We start from the raw sequence: 22,068 nt of genomic DNA, 5'->3' as shown, positions 1-22,068 counted from the left end.
CGAAGGCCCACTGGGTGCGGCAGCGTGGGATTGTTCCCGGCGGAGACAGTGACGGGCGGAGACACAGGGGAGCAGGAACACACGGGCACTCCCACAATATATACACCGCACCCCCAACCAAACGATCACTCCCACAATATATACACCGCACCCCCCAACCCCACCCTCTCTCCCACAATATATACACAGCACCCCCAACCCCTCACTCCCTCCCACAATATATACACCGCACACTCAACCCCACCCTCTCTCCCACAATATATACACCGCACACTCAACCCCATGCTCTCACCCACAATATATACATCGCACCCCCAACCCCACGCTCTCACCCACAATATATACACCGCACCCCCAACCCCTCACTCCCTCCCACAATATATACACTGCACCCCCAACCCCACGCTCTCACCCACAATATATACACCGCACACTCAACCCCTCACTCCCTCCCACAATATATACATCGCACCCCCAACCGCACGCTCTCTCTCCCACAATATATACACCGCACCCCCAACCCCATGCTCTCACCCACAATATATACATCGCACCCCCAACCGCACGCTCTCTCTCCCACAATATATACACCGCACCCCCAACCGCACGCTCTCTCTCCCACAATATATACACCGCACACCCAACCAAATGATCACTCCCACAATATATACACCGCACTCCCAACCCCACACTCTCTCCCACAATATATACACCGCACTCCCAACCCCACGCTCTCTCCCACAATATATACACCGCAACCCCAACACCGCGCTCTCTCCCACAATATATACACCGCACTCCCAACCCCACACTCTCTCCCACAATATATACACCGCACTCCCAACCCCACGCTCTCTCCCACAATATATACATCGCACTCCCAACCCCACGCTCTCTCCCACAATATATACACCGCAACCCCAACCCCACGCTCTCTCCCACAATATATACATCGCACTCCCAACCCCACACTCTCTCCCACAATATATACACCGCACTCCCAACCCCACACTCTCTCCCACAATACATGCACCGCAACCCCAACCCCACACTCTCACCAACAATATACACACCGCACCCCCAGCCCTGCGCTCTATCCCGCAACATATACACCGCACCCCCAACCACCCGCTCTCTCCCGCAACATATACAATGCACCCCCTCCTCTGTACTCCCTCCCGCAATATATACACTGCAGCCCCAACGCCACGCTCTCTTCTGCAATATATACACTGCACCCCCAACCCCACGCTCTCTTCTGCAATATATACACCGCACACTCGACTCCACACACTCTCCCGCAATATATACACTGCACCCTCAACCCCACATTCTCTACTGCAATATATACACTGCACCCTCAACCCCACGCTCTCTTCTGCAATATATACACCGCACACTCGACTCCACACACTCTCCCGCAATATATACACTGCACCCTCAACCCCACATTCTCTACTGCAATATATACACTGCACCCTCAATCCCACGTTCTCTCCAACAATATATACACCGCACCCCCAACTAAACGATCATTCCCACAATATATACACCACACCCCCCAAACGATTATTCCCACAATATATACACTGCACCCCCAACCAAACGATCATTCCCACAATATATACACCGCACACCCAACCCCACGCTCTCTCCTGCAATATATACACCGCACACCCAACCCCGTGCTCTCTCCTGCAATATATACACCGCACCAGCAACCAAACGATCACTCTCACAATATATACACTGCATCCCCCAACCAAACGATCACTCCCACAATAGAAACACCGCACCCCCAACCCCACGCTCTCTCCCACAATAGAAACACCGCACCCCCAACCCCGCGCTCTCTCCCACAATATATACACCGCACCCCCAACCCTGCACTCTCTCCTGCAATATATACACTGCACACCAAACCCCACGCTCTCTCCCGCAATATATACAGGGCACCCCCAACACCACCCTCTCTCCCACAATATATACACTGCACCCTCAACCCCACACACTCTCCCGCAATATATACACTGCACCCTCAACCCCACTTTCTCTCCCACAATATATACACCGCACGCTCAATCCCACGTTCTCTCCCACAATATATACACCACACCCCCAACTAAACGATCATTCCCACAATATATACACCTCACCCCCCAACCAAACGATCACTCCCACATACCGCACCCCCAACCGCACGCTCTCTCCCGCAATATATACACCGCACACTCAACCCCGCGCTCTCTCCCACAATATATACACCGCACCCCCAACCCCCCTCTCTCTCTCTCTCCAGCGATATATACAGCGCACCCCCAACCCCCCTCTCTCTCTCTCCAGCAATATATACAGCACACCCTCAATCCCGCACTCTCTCCCACAAGAGATACATCGCACACACCCAACCAAATGATCACTCCCACAATATATACACCGCAGTCCCAACCCCACACTTTCTCCCACAATATATACAACGCACCCCCAACCCCACACTCTCACCCGCAACACAAACACTGCACACCCTCCTCCATATTCACCCCTGCAATATATACACCGCACCACCAAACCCACTCTCTCATCAACAATACATACACCGCACCTCCAGCCCTGCGCTCTATCCCGCAACATATACACTGCACCCCCAACCACCCGCTCTCTCCCGCAATATATATAATGCACCCCCTCCTCTGTACTCACTCCCGCAATACATCACTACACCCCCAACCCCACGCTCTCTCCTGCAATAGAAACACTACACCCCCAACATCACGCTCTCTCCTGCAATATATACACTGCACCCCCAACCCCACGCTCCCTCCTGCAATATATACAGTGCACCCCCAACCGCACGCTCTCTCCTGCAATATATACACCGCACCCCCAACCCCACGCTCTCTCCTGCAATAGAAACACTACACCCCCAACATCACGCTCTCTCCTGCAATATATACACTGCACCCCCAACCCCACGCTCCCTCCTGCAATATATACAGTGCACCCCCAACCGCACGCTCTCTCCTGCAATATATACACCGCACCCCCAACCCCACGCTCTCTCCCGCAATATATACACTGCACCCCCAACCCCACGCTCTCTCCCGCAATACATACACCGCACCCCCAACCCCACGCTCTCTCCTGCAATATATACACTGCATCCCCAACCCCACGCTCTCTCCTGCAATATATGCACTGCACCCCCAACCCCACGCTCTCTTCTGCAATATATACACCGCACCCCCAACCCCACGCTCTCTCCCGCAATATATACACTGCACCCCCAACGCCACGCTCTCTCCCGCAATATATACACCGCACCCCCAACCCCACGCTCTCTCCTGCAATATATACACTGCACCCCCAACCACACGCTCTCTCCTGCAATATATACACCGCACCCCCAACCCCACGCTCTCTCCCGCAATATATACACTGCACCCCCAACCCCACGCTCTCTCCCGCAATATATACACCGCACCCCCAACCCCACGCTCTCTCCTGCAATATATACACCGCACCCCCAACACCGCGCTCTCTCCCACAATATATACACTGCACCCACAACCCCACGGTCTCTCCTGCAATATATACACTGCACCCCCAACCCCACGATCTCTCCCGCAATATATACACTGCACCCCCAACCCCACGCTCTCTCCTGCAATATATACACTGCACCCACAACACCGCGCTCTCTCCCACAATATATACACTGCACCCCCAACACCACGCTCTCTCCTGCAATATATACCTGCACACCAAACCCCACACTCTCTCCTGCAATATATACACTGCACCCACAACCCCACGGTCTCTCCTGCAATATATACACTGCACCCCCAACCCCACGATCTCTCCCGCAATATATACACTGCACCCCCAACCCCACGCTCTCTCCTGCAATATATACACCACACACTCGACCCCACACACTCTCCCGCAATATATACACTGCACCCTTAACCCCGCACACTCTCCCACAATATATACACTGCACCCTCAACCCCATGCTCTCTCCCACAATATATACACTGCACCCTCAATTCCACGTTCTCTCCCACAATATATACACCGCACCCCCAACTAAACGATCATTCCCACAATATATACACCGCACCCCTCAACCAAACGATCACTCCCACAATATATACACCGCACCCACCAACCAAACGATCACTCCCACAATATATACACCGCACCCACCAACCAAATGATCATTCCCACAATATTTACACTGCAACCGCAACCAGGCGCTCTCTCCCACAATATATACACTGCACCCCCAACCAAATGACTACTTCCACAATATATGCACCGCACACCCAACCCCACGCTCTCTCCCACAATATATACACCGCACCACCAACCGTACGATCACTCTCACAATATATACACTGCACCCCCAACCAAATGATCACTCCCACAATATATACGCCGCACCCCCAACACCGTGCTCTCTCCCACAATATATACACTGCATCACCAACACCGCCCTCTCTCCTGCAATATGTACACTGCACCCTCAACCCCACATTCTCTCCCAGAATATATACACTGCACCCTCAACCCCACACACTCTCCCACAATATATACACCGCACCCTCAACCCCACGTTCTCTCCCGCAATATATACACTGCACCCTCAACCCCACGTTCTCTACCGCAATATATACACTGCACCCTCAACCCCACGTTCTCTCCTACAATATATACACTGCACCCTCAACCCCACACACTCTCCCACAATATATACACTGCACCCTCAACCCCACGTTCTCTCCCACAATATACACACTGCACCCTCAACCCCACACACTCTCCCACAATATATACACTGCACCCTCAACCCCACGTTCTCTCCCACAATATACACACTGCACCCTCAACCCCACACACTCTCCCACAATATATACACCGCACCCTCAACCCCACGTTCTCTACCGCAATATACACACTGCACCCTCAACCCCACACATTCTCCCGCAATATATACACTGCACCCCCAACTAAACGATCATTCCCACAATATATACACCGCACCCCTCAACCAAACGATCATTCCCACAATATATACACTGCACCCTCAACCCCACACACACTCCCGCAATATATACACTGCACCCTCAACCCCACGTTCTCTACCGCAATATATACACTGCACCCTCAACCCCACATTCTCTCCCGCAGTATATACACCACACCCCCAACCCCACATTCTCTACCGCAATATATACACCACACCCCAAACTAAATGATCAGCCCCACAATATATACACCGCACCCCTCAACCAAACGTTCATTCCCACAATATATACACTGCACCCTCAACCCCACACACACTCCCGCAATATATACACTGCACCCTTAACCCCACGTTCTCGACCGCAATATATACACCACTCCCCAAACTAAATGATCATTCCCACAATATATACACCGCAGCCCTCAACCAAACGATCATTCCCACAATATATACACCGCACCCCCAACACCGTGCTCTCTCCCACAAAATATACACTGCAACCCCAACCCGGCACTCTCTCCCACAAAATATACCCCCCACCCCCAACCAAACGATCATTCCCACAATGTATACACCGCAGCACTGACCAAACAATCACTCCCACAATATTTACACCGCAGCACTGACCAAACAATCACTCTCACAATATATATACCTCACCCCAACCAAACGATCATTCCCACAATATATACACTGCACACCCACCCCACACTCTCTCCTGCATTATATACACTGCACACCCAACCCCGTGCTCTCTTGCACAATATATACACCGCACCCCCAACCCCACGCTCTCTCCCATAATATTTACACCGCACCCCCAACCAAACGATCATTCTCAAAATATATACACCACACCCCCAACCAATTGATCATTCCCACAATATATACACTGCACCCCCAACCAAACGATCACTCCCACAATATATACACCGCACCCCCAACCAAACGATCATTCTCACAATATATACACTGCACCCCCAACCAAATTATCATTCCCACAATATTTACACCGCACCCCAACTAAACGATCACTCTCACAATATATACACCGCACCCCCCAACCAAATGATCACTCCCACAATATATACACCGCACCCCGAACCCCGTGCTCTCTGCCACAATATATACACCACACCCCCAACCCCACACTCTCTCCCGCAATATATACACCGCACACCGAACTCCGTGTTCTCTCCAACAATATATACATTGCACCCCTAACCCCGCGCTCTCTCCCACAATATATACACCGCACACCCAGCCCCATGCTCTCTCACAAAATATATACACCGCACCCCCAACTAAACGATCATTCCCACAATATATACACTGCACCCTCAACCCCACGTTCTCTACCGCAATATATACACTGCACCCTCAACTCCACGTTCTCTCCCACAATATATACACTGCACCCTCAACCCCACACACTCTACCGCAATATATACACCGCACCCGCAACTAAACGATCATTCCCATGATATATACACCGCACCCCTCAACCAAACGATCATTCCCACAATATATACACTGCACCCTCAACCCCATGTTCTCTACCGCAATATATACACTGCACCCTCAACCCCACGTTCTCTCCCACAATATATACACTGCACCCTCAACCCCACTCTTCCGCAATATATACACCACACCCGCAACTAAACGATCATTCCCACAATATATACACTGCACCCTCAACCCCACGTCCTCTCCCGCAATATGTACACTGCACCCTCAACCCCACGTTCTCTACCGCAATATATACACTGCACCCTCAATCCCACGTTCTCTCCCACAACATATACACCACACCCCCAACTAAATGATCATTCCCACAATATATACACCGCACCCTCCAACCAAACGATCATTCCCACAATATATACACCGCACACCCAACCCCACACTCTCTCCTTCATTATATACACCGCACACCCAATCCCACACTCTCTCCTTCATTATATACACCGCACACTCAACCCCGTGCTCTCCCGCAATATATACACTGCACCCCAATCCCTACACTCTCTCCTGCAATATAGACACCACACCCCCAACCACACGCTCTCTCCTACAATATATACACCGCACCCCCAACCAAACGATCACTCCCACAATATATACACCGCACCCCCAACCCCACGCTCTCTCCCGCAATATATACACCGCACCCCCAACCCCACGCTCTCTCCCACAATATATACACCGCACTCCCAACCGCACGCTCTCTCCCGCAATATATACACCGCACACCCAACCGCACGCTCTCTCCCACAATATATACACTGCACCCCCAACACCGCGTTCTCTCCCGCAATATATACACTGCTCCCCCAACCCTACGCTCTTTCCCGCAATATATACACCGCACACCCAACCCCACACTCTCTCCTGCAATATATACACCGCACACCCAACCCCACACTCTCTCCTGCATTATATACACCGCACCCCCAACCCCACGCTCTCCCACAATATATACACCGCACCACCAACCAAACGATCACTCTCACAATATATACACTGCACCCCCAACCAAACGATCACTCCCACAATATATACACCGCACCCCCAACACCGTGCTCTCTCCCATAATATATACACTGCACCACCAACCCCGCCCGCTCTCCTGCAATATATACACTGCACCCTCAACCCCACGTTCTCTCCCACAATATATACACTGCACCCTCAACCCCACACACTCTCCCACAATATATACACCGCACCCTCAACCCCACGTTCTCTCCCGCAATATATACACTGCACCCCCAACCGCATGCTCTCTCCCACAATGTATACACCGCACACCATACCCTTCGCTCTCTCCCACAATATATACACCGCAACTGCAACCCCACACTCTCTCCCGCAATATATACACCGCACCCCCAACCACACGCTCTCTCCTGCAATATATACACTGCAACCCCTACCCAACAAACTCTCCCACAATGTATACACTGCACCCCCAACCCCCTCTCTCTCTCCAGCAATATATACACCGCACACCCAACCCTGCGCTCTCTCCCGCAATTTATACACCGCACACCCAACCCTGCGTTCTCTCCCACAATATATACACCGCACACCCAACCCGGCGCTCTCTCCCGCAATATATACACCGCACACCCAACCCTGTGCTCTCTCCCACAATATATACACCACACACCCAACCCCGTGCTCTCTCCCACAATATATACACCGCACACCCAAACCCCGCGCTCTCTCCCACAATATATACACCGCACACCCAACCCTGCGCTCTCTCCCACAATATATACACCGCACACCCAACCCTGCGCACTCTCCCACAATATATACACCGCACACCCAACCCTGCGCACTCTCCCACAATATATACACTGCACTCCAAACCCCCCCTCTCTCTCTCCAGCAATATATACACCGCACACCCAACCCTGCGCTCTCTCCCGCAATTTATACACCGCACACCCAACCCTGCGTTCTCTCCCACAATATATACACCGCACACCCAACCCGGCGCTCTCTCCCGCAATATATACACCGCACACCCAACCCTGTGCTCTCTCCCACAATATATACACCACACACCCAACCCCGTGCTCTCTCCCACAATATATACACCGCACACCCAAACCCCGCGCTCTCTCCCACAATATATACACCGCACACCCAACCCTGCGCTCTCTCCCACAATATATACACCGCACACCCAACCCTGCGCACTCTCCCACAATATATACACCGCACACCCAACCCTGCGCACTCTCCCACAATATATACACTGCACCCCAAACCCCCCCTCTCTCTCTCCAGCAATATATACACCGCACACCCAACCCTGCGCTCTCTCCCACAATATATACACCATACGCCCAACCCTACGCTCTCTCCAGCAATATATACACCGCACCCCAAACCGCACGCTCTCTCCCACAATATATACACCATACGCCCAACCCTGCGCTCTCTCCAGCAATATATACACCGCACCCCAAACCGCACGCTCTCTCCCACAATATATACACCGCACCCCCAACCCTACGCTCTCTCCCACAAAATATACACTGCAACCCCAACCGCACACTCTCTCCCACAATATATACACCTCAACCCCTACCAAACAAACTCTCCCACAATATATACACCGCACACCCAACCCTGCACTCTCTCCCACAATATATACACAGCACCCCCAACCCTACGCTCTCTCACAATATATACACCTCAACCCCAACCGCACGCTCTCTCCCACAATATATACACCGCACCCCCAACCCTACGCTCTCTCACAATATATACACCGCAACCCCAACCGCACGCTCTCTCACACAATATATACACCGCAACCTCAACCCTACGCTCTCTCACAATATATACACCGCAACCCCAACCGCACACTCTCTCCTTCATTATATACACCGCACACCCAATCCCACTCTCTCCTTCATTATATACACCGCACACCCAATCCCACACTCTCTCCTTCATTATATACACCGCACACTCAACCCCGTGCTCTCCCGCAATATATACACCGCACCCCAATCCCTACACTCTCTCCTGCAATATAGACACCACACCCCCAACCACACATTCTCTCCTGCAATATATACACCGCACCCCCAACCAAACGATCACTCCCACAATATATACACCGCACGCTCTCTCCCGCAATATATACACCGCACCCCCAACCACACGCTCTCTCCCGCAATATATACACCACACACCCAACCGCACGCTCTCTCCCGCAATATATACACTGCACCCTCAACCCCACGTTCTTTACCGCAATATATACACTGCACCCTCAATCCCACGTTCTCTCCCACAACATATACACCACACCCCCAACTAAATGATCATTCCCACAATATATACACCTCACCCCTCAACCAAACGATCATTCCCACAATATATACACCGCACCCTCCAACCAAACGATCATTCCCACAATATATACACCGCACCCCCAACCCTACGCTCTTTCCCGCAATATATACACCACACACCCAACCCCACACTCTCTCCCGCAATATATACACCGCACACCCAACCCTACGTTCTCTCACACTATATACACCGCAACACCAACCGCACGCGCTCTCCCACAATATATACACCACACCCCAAACCCCCCCTCTCTCTCTCTCCAGCAATATATACACCGCACCCCCAACCCCCTCTCTCTCTCCAGCAATATATACACCGCACACCCAACCCTGCGCTCTCTCCCACAATATATACACCATACGCCCAACCCTACGCTCTCTCCAGTAATATATACACCGCACCCCAAACCGCACGCTCTCTCCCACAATATATACACCGCACCCCCAACTGCACACTCTCTCCCACAATATATACACCGCACCCCCAACCAAACGATCATTCCCACAATATATACACCGCACCCCCAACCGCCTGCTCTCTCCCACAATGTATACACTGCACACCCAACCCTACGCTCTCTCCCGCAATATATACACCGCACCCCCAACCACACGCTCTCTCCTGCAATATATACACTGCAACCCCTAGCCAACAAACTCTCCCACAATGTATATTCTGCACCCCCAACCCTCTCTCTCTCTCCAGCAATATATACACCGCACACCCAACCCTGCGCTCTCTCCCACAATATATACACCGCAACCGCTACCCAACAAACTCTCCCACAATACATACACCGCACATCCAACCCTGCGCTCTCTCCTGCAATGTATACACCGCACACCCACCATGCGCTCCCTCTCACAATATATACACCGCACACCCAACCCTGCGCTCTCTCCCGCAATGTATACACCGCACACCCACCATGCGCTCCCTCTCACAATATATACACCGCACACCCAACCCTGCGCTCTCTCCCGCAATATATACACCGCACACCCAACCCTTCGCTCTCTCCCACAATATATACACCGCAACCCCTACCCAACAAACACTCCCACAATATATACACTGCACACCCAACCCTGCGCTCTCTCCCACAATATATACACCGCACCCCCAACCCTACGCTCTCTCACACTATATACACCGCAACCCCAACCGCACGCTCCCTCCCACAATATATACACCGCACCCCCAACTGCACGCTCTCTCCTGCAATATATACACCGCACACCCAACCCCACACTCTCTCCCACAATATATACACCGCAACCCCTACCCAACAAACTCCCACAATATATACACCGCACACCAAACTCTGCACTCTCTCCTGCAATATATACACCACACCCCCAACCCTACGCTCTCTCCCACAATATATACACCGCACACCCAACCCTGCGCTCTCTCCCGCAATATATACACCGCACACCCAACCCTGCGCTCGCTCCCACAATATATACACCGCACCCCCAACCCTGCGCTCTCTCCCACAATATATACACCGCACCCCCAACCCTACGCTCTCTCACACTATATACACCGCAACCCCAACCGCACGCTCTCTCCCACAATATATACACCGCACCCCCAACTGCACGCTCTCTCCTGCAATATATACACCGCACACCCAACCCCACACTCTCTCCCACAATATATACACCGCAACCCCTACCCAACAAACTCTCCCACAATATATACACCGCACATCCAACCCTGCGCTCTCTCCCACAATATATACACTGCAACCTCAACCCGGCACTCTCTCCCACAATATATACACCGCACCCCCAACCGCACGCTCTCTCCCATAATATATACACTGCAACCCCAACCACACGCTCTCTCCCACAATATATACACCGCACACCCAACCCCACACTCTCTCCTGCATTATATACACTGCACACCCAACCCCTTGATCTCTTGCACAATATATACACCGCACCCCAACCCCAGGCTCTCTCCCACAATATTTACACCGCACCACCAACCCTACACTCTCTCCCGCAATATATACACCACACCCCCAACCCCTCGCTCTCTCACACAATATATACACTGCACCCCCAACCCCACACTCTCTCCCACAATATATACACCACACCCCCAACCCCTCGCTCTCTCACACAATATATACACTGCACCCCCAACCAAACGATCACTCCCACAATATATACACCACACCCCCAACCAAACGATCACTCCCACAATATATACACCACACCCCCAACCAAACGATCATTCTCACAATATCTACACCGCACCCCCAACCAAACGATCACTCCCACAATATATACACCGCACCCCCAACCAAACGATCATTCTCACAATATATACACCGCACCCCCAACCAAACGATCATTCTCAATATATACACCGCACCCCCAACCAAACGATCATTCTCACAATATCTACACCGCACCCCCAACCAAACGATCACTCCCACAATATATACACCGCACCCCCAACCAAACGATCATTCTCACAATATATACACCGCACCCCCAACCAAACGATCATTCTCACAATATATACACCGCACCCCCAACCAAATGATCACTCCCACTATACACCGCACCCCCAACCACGCGCTCTCTGCCACAATATATACACCACACCCCCAACCAAACGATCACTCCCACAATATATACACTGCAACCCCTACCCAACAAACTCTCCCACAATGTATACACTGCACCCCCAACCCCCTCTCTCTCTCCAGCAATATATACACCGCACCCCCAACCCCCTCTCTCTCTCCAGCAATATATACACCGCACACCCAACCCTGCGCTCTCTCCCACAATATATACACCACACACCCAACCCTGCGCTCTCTCCCGCAATATATACACCGCACACCCAACCCTGCACTCTCTCCCACAATATATACACCGCACACCCAACCCCACACTCTCTCCCACAATATATACACCGCAACCCCTACCCAACAAACCCTCCCACAATATGTACACCGCACACCCAACCCTGCGCTCTCTCCCACAATATATACACCGCACCCCAAACCCCCCCTCTCTCTCTCCAGCAATATATACACCGCACACCCAACCCTGTGCTCTCTCCCGCAATATATACACCGCAACCCCTACCCAACAAACTTGCCCATAATATATACACCGCACCACCTACCCAACAAACTCTCCCACAATATATACACCGCACCCCCAACCCCCTCTCTCTCTCTCTCTCTCCCACAAAATATACACCGCAACCCCTACCCAACAAACTTTTCCACAATATATACACCGCACCCCCAACCCCCTCTCTCTCTCCCACAAAATATACACTGCAACCCCTACCCAACAAACTTTCCCACAATATATACACTCTCCCTCCCCCCCTCCTTCTGGTCTCACCCACAACAGGAAATGTCCTTTCCACGTCCACCTTGTCCAGTTCGTTCAGGGACTTGTAAACTTCAACCCAATCCCCACCCCCACCCTTCTAAGCTCCAGTGGGAACGAGCCCAGTCTGTCCGATCCTTCCTCATAAGACAACCTCTCTGGAAATGGAGGATAACATTCTATTCACCTTCTCAATCACTCGCTGCAGCTGCGTACCAACTCTTTGTGACTCGTGCACTCGAATGCCCAGATCCCTCCGCACCTCGGAATTATGCAGTCGCTCTCCGTCTAAGTAATACTCTGCTTTCTCGTTCCTCCCGCCAAAGTGAACAACTTCACATTTCCCCACGTTATACTCCATCGGCCAGATTCTTTGCCCACTCACTCGACCTGTCGATACCTGTCTGCAGCCTCCTTATGTCTTCTTCACAACATACGCACCTACCTATCTTTGTCTCGTCCGCAAATTTAGCTACTGGGCCTTCGCTCCCCTCATCTAAGTCGTTGATGTAAATTGTAACAAGTTGAGGTCCCAGCACAGACCCCCTGTGGGACTCCACTCGTCACATCCTGCCAATCAGAAAAAGACCCATTTATGCCTACTCTCTGCTTCCTGACAGCCAGCCGATCCCTTATCCGTGCTAATATGTTACCCCCCTACACCATGAGCTTTTATTTTCCACTATAACCTTCGATGTGGCACTTTATCAAGTACCTTCTGGAAATCCAAGTACAGCACGTCTACAGGCTCCCCTTTATCCACAGCGCCTGTTACTCCTTCGAAAAACTCCAATAAAATTGGTTGCGCATGATTTCCCTCTCACAAAACCATGCTGACTCTCCCCAACTGCCTTGAGCTCTTCTAAGTGCCCGGCTATAACCTCCGTAACGATCGATTTTAATAACTTCCCCACGACAGACGTCAAGTGAACTGGCCTGTAGTCTCCTGCCTCCCTCCCTTCAGGTTGTATTGGCTCCTTTCCGGTCTGATGGAAAGTTTCCAGAATCTAGGGAATTTTGGAAAATTCGCACCAGCGCGTCGACTACCTCATTAGCCACCTCTTTTGAGGCCCCCGGGATGTAGATCCTTTCAGGACCCGGAGACTGTCAGCCCCCAGCTCCATCAGTTTGCTCAGTATCGCTTCCCCAGTGACTGTAATTTCACCAAGTTCCCCTCTCCCTTCCACTTCCTGATTTACAGCTAGTACGAGAATAATTTTTGTATCCTCTGCGTTGAAGAGAGAAGCAAAATATTTGTTCATTTCATCTGCCATTTCCTTATTATCCACTATTGACGCCCCCATTCCCACTCTCTAGTGGACCAACGCTCACTTTACTTACTCTTTCCTTTTACAAATACCCGTAGAAACTCTTGCTATCCATTTTTACTATGCTAGGTCGCTTCCCCTCATACTCTAATTTCTTCCTCCTGATTAACCTTTTAGTCATTCTCTGCCCTTCTTTATATTCTGACCAATTGTCTGACCTGCCCCTCATCTTTGCGCAGTTATATGCTTTCTCCTTGTGTTTGATGCTCTCCCTAAATTCTTCATTCAACCACGGATGGTGGGTCCTCCCCTTAGAACTTTTCTTCATAGCAGGAATGTACTTATGCCGAATAGTCTGAAATATGCCCTTCAATGTCTGCCACTGCTTCTCCACTGATCTATCCCCAAGCCTCGTACTCCAGTTCACTTCAGCAAGCATCCCCACGTAGTTGCCCTTATTTAAGTTTAAGATACTAGTCTTAAACCCACTCTTCTCTCTTTCAAGCTGGATGTAAAATTCATCGTATTGTGGTCGCCGTTACCTGGGGGTGCCTTCACTCATTGCGGTCATTAATTAATCCTGTCGCATTACCCAATGCCACATCGAATATAACCTGCTCTCTGGTTGGTTCCAGAACGTGCTGCTCTGAGAAACCATCTCGAAAGCATTCTATGAACTCCTCATCCGGGCTACTACTGCCAACCTGGTCTTTCCAGTTTCACTGGAGGATAAATTCCTCCCTCTGTCACACGCATCCAATATTTCTTCCTGTGTACTTTGTCCTCCAACATACTTTAGGTGAGCGGGCATGTAGACCTCTCCCAACGGTGACTTCTTTCCGCAGCTATTCCGCATCTCCAACCAAACCGATTCTACATCCTCTGATCCCCTGAACCAAGGTCATCTCAAGCTATTGTACCAATGCTATCCTTGATGAGCAGTGCCCTCCACCTTTACCGAGCTTCCTGTTCCTCTTGAATGTCAATTACCCAATAATATACCCCCTCCCCGTGCTCGCCCTCAACTCGCGCGCTCTTCCCCCTCCTCCCCCGTACTCTCTCCCCCTTGGCCCCTCGTCCACGTATTTGGGATCAGGCTGCAGGCTGTTGATAGGGAGTGGGAGGGGGATGTGGGGGAGGGGAGTCAGGGGTTATCCTAAACACCTCAATGGGAGGGGGAGAGTGGGGGTGGGGTGGCTGAGCGGTAAGAGTCTCCAGAGGGGAGGGGAGGGGGGGCGGTGGTGGTGTGGGGCAATCGGGGTAGGTCAGGAGCTTATCCCTCCTCCAACTAGGGGGCAATGAGGGACAACCCCTGATTTGGAGAGGGGCAAAACAGGCATGGGCTGGGGTGGTGAGGGGAGGGACTTAACCCTACCTCATCCAGGCGGCAATGGGGAGATGGGTGGGGGAGGGTCACGTCTCCCCAATGCAAGGGACGATGGGTCAGGTGGTGAATCGCTTCCCATTGAGGGGGCGATGAGGGATGGGGTCAGCAGTGAACCTCTTCCCATTGAGGGCGGTGATGGGGGATGGGTCAGCAGAGTCAACCCCTTTTCCATTGAGGGCGAAATGGGGGATGGGTGAGGGGGAAAGGGGGGGATGGGTGAGGAGGGCGGTTCATCCTTCCCCAATCCAAGGAGCAACGAGGAAATGGATCAGGTGTCAACCTTGACCCATAGAGGAGGCTATGGGTCAGGCAGTGAACCCCTTCCCATTGAGGGGGTAATGCGGATGGGAGGGGAGGGGGGGGGGGAATGGGGGATGGGTGGGTGGGGTACGGTTCATCCTTCCCCAATCCAAGGAGCAGTGGGGAAATGGATCAGGGGTCAACCTTGACCCGTTGAGGAGGTTATGGGGGATGGGTCAGGCAGTGAAGCCCTTCCCATTGAGGGGGTAATGGGGATGTGGGGGTGGGGGGGGGGGGGGGAAGCGAATGGGTGGGTCAGGTGGTCAACCTACCGCCATTTAAAGGGGGAAATGGGTCAGCCGGTGGGTAGGGTAGGATGGGGTGGGGTGGGCGGAAATCAACCCTCCCCCATCTAAGGGCCAACACCATCCATCCTCCCCCCTTCCCCCACCTACCCACCCAGCCAACAAACCCCTAATTTGGGGGAGGGCGGCACAGGGGAGAAGGGTCAGGGGTCAACCCGTCGCCCTCGCCATCCAAAGGTCAGGGGTTTTCCTTTGGTGGAGTGGGGGGGAAGGGGGAAAGGGGGGGGGTTCATGGGTAAGTGAGGGGGGGGATCATGGGTAAGTGAGGGGGGGGGCACAGGGGAGAAGGGTCAGGGGTCAACCCGTCGCCCTCGCCATCCAAAGGTCAGGGGTTTTCCTTGGGTTGGGGGGGAATCATGGGTAAGTGAGGGGGGGGGATCATGGGTAAGTGAGGGGGGGGGCCACAGGGGAGAAGGGTCAGGGGTCAACCCGTCGCCCTCGCCATCCAAAGGTCAGGGGTTTTCCTTGGGTTGGGGGGGGGGAGGGGGGAATCATGGGTAAGTGAGGGAGGGGGGGGGATCATGGGTAAGTGAGGGGGTGGGGGCACAGGGGAGAAGGGTCAGGGGTCAACCCGTCGCCCTCGCCATCCAAAGGTCAGGGGTTTTCCTTGGGTTGGGGGGGGGGAGGGGGGAATCATGGGTAAGTGAGGGAGGGGGGGGGGGATCATGGGTAAGTGAGGGGGTGGGGGCACAGGGGAGAAGGGTCAGGGGTCAATCCGTCGCCCTCGCCATCCAAAGGTCAGGGGTTTTCCTTGGGTTGGTGGGGGGGGGGGGGGGGGGGGGGGGGGGGGAGGAGGAATCATGGGTAAGTGAGGGGGGGGGGAGGGGGGAAGGTTAGAGGTCAACTCAACCCCCTTCCCCTAATCAGGGGTCAGAGGTCAGGGGTCAAGATCCCCTTTCTCCCCATCCCCCACCCCCAAAGCAGCCTTGCTTGACCACACAAATCCCACCCGTGGTGGACATTTTCCTTTATTATTATTATTATTATTATTATTGATTTATTTACCTGGGATGATGGACCCCGGGAGGTGGAGAAGCCTCGGGATCCAGGGGTTCGGTTCCCCCTCCCCCCGGGGTGGGGGGGGGAAATGAAGAGGAAATTAAAACAATCAACAAAATAAAAATGTATATTTTATGTAAAATAAATTTTAAAAAAAACGAGCCCGGCGGCAAAAAAAAAAAACGTTCAAAAATTCAAAATCCAACCGTCCCAACGGTCTCGCCGTCCCCACGTGATCCGTCCCCGCCCCGGCCCCCGCCGCACTCCCATTGGCCAGGATGCTAAACCCCACCCCCGGCCACCCAACTCCGGCTCTTCCCATTGGTCCGCGCGACAATGGCCGGGCTCGAGCGCTTTTGCCATTGGTCTGCGACAGGCGGAACCCCAAACCCCACCCCCCCCACTCTCCGCCACCCGCTTCGCCCCGCCCTGCTCCGCTCGTATTGGTCAGATTTCCCGAGGGCGTCTTCTCCCATTGGTCGGGCCTCCTCGCCCCCCCCCCCCCCCCACCCCCCCCCCCACCCCCCCCACCAAACCCCAGCTCTTCCCATTGGTCCGCTTGACAATGGCAGGATTTAAGCGCTTTTGCCATTGGTCTGCGACGGGCGGAACCCCACCCACCCCCCCCCCCTCCCTCCCCCCCCCCCCTCCCTCCGCCACCCGCCTCGCCCCGCCCTGCTCCGCTCCTATTGGTCAGATTTCCCGAGGGCGTCTTCTCCCATTGGTCGGGCCTCCTTTCCCCCCACCCCCACTTTTGCGAGTGTCTTGTCTCATTGTTCGGAGGCCAGGCAGGGTCTCCTCCCATTGGTTGCTGGGCTTGCCCCGGCTTTTTTCATTGGCCGAGAATTCACCGACGACAAAAGCGCCTTTTGCCATTGGTGGGCGAGCGCAAGCTCCACCCTCCTCCTCCCTCTCCGCTCCCATTGGTCAGCTTCCTGGAGGTTGCCTTCCCCTATTGGTTGGTGCCTTGAAAGGGGAGCCCGTCTCCCATTGGTCAGAGCCGGGGTGGAGTCACTTCCCATTGCATGCGGATCACGAGGGGAGTCTTCTCTTATTGGTCAAGGCCGTGGGGGGGGGGGGGTTGGCGTCTCCCATTGGTCGTATCCAGGCGGCTGTCTTCTCCCATTGGTTGGAACCGCGGGGGAGGTACCTTCTCCCATTGGTCATCTCCCCGAGAAAGGGGCTGTCTTCTCCCATTGGTTGGAACCGCGGGGGAGGTACATTCTCCCATTGGTCATCTCCCCGAGAGGGGGGGGGGGGAAAGAGAGGGGGGCTGTCTTCTCCCATTGGTTGGAATCGCGAAGGGAGGTGCCTTCTCCCATTGGTCGGGAACCCGGGATGCTTTTCCCCCGCCCCTCCTCCCCTCCCCCCCTCCCCCCCCACCTCACAATTGGTCGGAGCCGCTGCAGCGCGAGGGGGCGGGGCGGGGCGGTCCCGTCCCTGCGCTTTTCCAACCGTCACCCGCAGGAGGGAGGCCGTTCCCGCGCTTTTCCAACCGTCACCCGCAGGAGGGAGGCCGTTCCCGCGCTTTTCCAACCGTCACCCCAGCAGCGTCGTCGTCGTCGTCGTCGTCGACTGAAGTGGAGTTAAAACGTCCGACAAATTCACAAAATGGGGGTCAACCACACCCAAAGTACCTCAGCTTTTCCCAGGGACGACCTGGGGGGGGGGTGGGGGGGAGAGTTTGGCAGGGGATATTTCCACTTTTTTTTGTTTAAAGTTTAAGCCAAGGGGGTTCAAACCCCCCCACCCCCCCCCGCGTCAACGGAAATAAGTTTTGACGCTGCATCGGCGACGAAAAGGCCAAGACTCGAGGAACCGCGAAGAACGGCCAAGGGAAAAGACCACCAAGATGGCCGCCGCTGTGGACCGCGCCCTCCCCCCCCCCCCCCCCCCCCCCCCCACCAACCCACCCTCCATCTCGGCCGGGCCTCCCCTCCTCGCCAATCTCCGACCGCCTCAACCCAACGGCAAGACGTGAAGATTACGAGGCGACCTGGTCGCGGGATCGTGCCCCGCCGTTCGCAGGACTCGGCCCTTCCAGGGCCGGCTGCTGTGTTTTTTTTTCGGGGGGGGGGGGGTGGGGGGGGTGGGGGTTTTAAGGGGCAGGAAACGACAGGCACCTCACCGAGCGAGACGATCGGAAAGCCAAGTGCAGAGAAACAGCCGGGTTGGGCCGGGGGGGAGCAAAAATAAATGCCTTTAATTATTTTCGGCCGTCGAGGTATAAAACACAGCAATTATCACAAATGTACAAAAAAAAAAATCGAGGACAAAGAACGTCAACAAGGACGGCTACAACGAGGACCGAGCGGAAGGATTTGAAAACCAGCCGGACATTTCGACGCAGCACCGCCAGAGAACAAGCCCCCCCCCACCGCCCGCGGTCAAGCCGGTCGCTCCGGAAAGGGGCCAGACGACCGCCTCGAGCCGGGTCCGGGACGTCGGAGGTCGCGACGAGACGGTCAAACGACGGCGCCGGTCAGTCGGCGAGACGAGACCACCCCCCCCCCGGGCCGCAGAGCGGGGAACTGGCCGTGAACGCTCACGGTGGTCCGGAATCTTCATATTTACACCAGCCCGCCCATCCTGAATTTCAGGCGTTGGATTATCCACAGTCCCTAACTGTCCAATAAACAGACAATAGACGAGCTTACGGATCAGTGATTGTTACATGTATTATACATGTAAGATTAAAATTATACCAAACCCCCCCCCCCACCCCACCCCTCCCTGTGTTTTCAGTCACTGTATATGTAGATATTATGTAATTTATATATATATTATATACATATACACATTGCCCGACACTCTTCTCCACCCCCCCCCCCCCACCCCAACCGACCACCAAACCCCACCCCGCTCGCTGTTGACAGGACCGTTACACAGGCAGCAGCGGCTAGACTGAAGCAAAGAGACGGACAGGGACTTGCGGGTCACTCCCCGCGGCGGGGAGGAGCTGGCGCACCCGTGCTCGGGGTCAGACCCCCACCTCGGTGGGCACGCGAGGGCACACGCGCACAGCACAGACACACACGTACACGCAGAGGCGCACACAGCGTAGAGACACACATACACACAGAGACACACAGCACAGAGACACACAGCCAAGAGACACACAGCCCAGAGACACACAGCCCAGAGACACACAGCCCAGAGACACACAGCCCAGAGACACACAGCGTAGAGACACACAGCGTAGAGACACACAGCCCAGACACACACACAGCACAGACACACATACACACAGAGACACACAGCCCAGAGAGACACAGCGTAGAGACACACAGCCCAGACACACACACAGCACAGACACACATACACACAGAGACACACAGCCCAGAGACACACAGCGTAGAGACACACAGCGTAGAGACACACAGCCCAGACACACACACAGCCCAGACACACACACAGCACAGACACACACACACACAGAGACACACAGCCCAGAGACACACAGCGTAGAGACACACAGCGTAGAGACACACAGCCCAGACACACACACAGCACAGACACACACACACACAGAGACACACAGCCCAGAGACACACAGCGTAGAGACACACAGCGTAGAGACACACACAGCACAGACACACATACACACAGAGACACACAGCCCAGAGACACACAGCCCAGAGACACACAGCGTAGAGACACACAGCGTAGAGACACACAGCGTAGAGACACACAGCGTAGAGACACACAGCGTAGAGACACACAGCCCAGACACACACACAGCACAGACACACATACACACAGAGACACACAGCGTAGAGACACACAGCGTAGAGACACACACACAGCACAGACACACATACACGCAGAGACACACACACAGCACAGACACACATACACACAGACACAGCACAGAGACACACAGCACAGACACACATACACGCAGAGACACACATACACGCAGAGACACACAGCACAGACACATACACGCAGAGACACATACACGCAGAGACACACAGCACACACATACACGCAGAGACACACATACACGCAGAGACACACAGCCCAGAGACACACAGCGTAGAGACACACAGCGTAGAGACACACAGCGTAGAGACACACAGCGTAGAGACACACAGCGTAGAGACACACACAGCGTAGAGACACACATACATGCAGAGACACACAGCACAGAGACACACAGCACAGAGAGACACACACAGCACAGAGACACAGCACAGAGACACACAGCGTAGAGAGAGAGAGACACAGCGTAGAGACACACATAGCACAGACACACACATACACACAGAGACACACAGCCCAGAGACACACAGCCCAGAGACACACAGCGTAGAGACACACAGCGTAGAGACACACACACAGCACAGACACACATACATACACACAGAGACACACAGCACAGAGACACACAGCGTAGAGACACACAGCGTAGAGACACACAGCGTAGAGACACACAGCGTAGAGACACACACACGCAGAGACACACAGCACAGAGACACACAGCGTAGAGACACCGCAGAGACACACAGCGTGGAGACACACA

The 22,068-nt window shown here is 53.7% G+C and overlaps 2 protein-coding genes across 3 annotated transcripts in view; both read right to left on the bottom strand.

Annotated features, from left to right (window-relative positions):
* Positions 1-17,690, bottom strand: part of LOC121275073 (cyclic AMP-dependent transcription factor ATF-1-like) — a 103,461-nt gene extending 85,771 nt beyond the window's left edge. Inside the window, exon 1 of one of the 2 annotated variants that reach the window (XM_041182473.1) lies at positions 17,550-17,690. The gene's annotated coding sequence lies outside the window, so the exon portion shown is untranslated. Of the gene's footprint in view, positions 1-14,331; positions 14,431-17,549 lie in introns of those variants that run through there. The other variant, XM_041182474.1, reaches the window with a different exon arrangement.
* A 2,036-nt stretch (positions 17,691-19,726) lies between these two features.
* The window catches only part of LOC121275075 (disco-interacting protein 2 homolog B-like), a 97,922-nt gene continuing 95,580 nt past the window's right edge, over positions 19,727-22,068 (bottom strand). The window contains exon 22 of the mRNA XM_041182479.1: positions 19,727-20,168. Coding sequence (XP_041038413.1) covers positions 20,165-20,168 — 4 coding nt within the window. The 3' untranslated portion in view covers positions 19,727-20,164. The remainder of the gene's footprint in view (positions 20,169-22,068) is intronic.

Source organism: Carcharodon carcharias (genome assembly GCF_017639515.1).
Source record: "Carcharodon carcharias isolate sCarCar2 chromosome X unlocalized genomic scaffold, sCarCar2.pri SUPER_X_unloc_1, whole genome shotgun sequence".
In the NCBI taxonomy this organism is placed as follows: domain Eukaryota; kingdom Metazoa; phylum Chordata; class Chondrichthyes; order Lamniformes; family Lamnidae; genus Carcharodon; species Carcharodon carcharias.
Note: the sequence above shows the minus strand (reverse complement) of the source record. Positions and strands in the feature narration are given on the sequence as shown.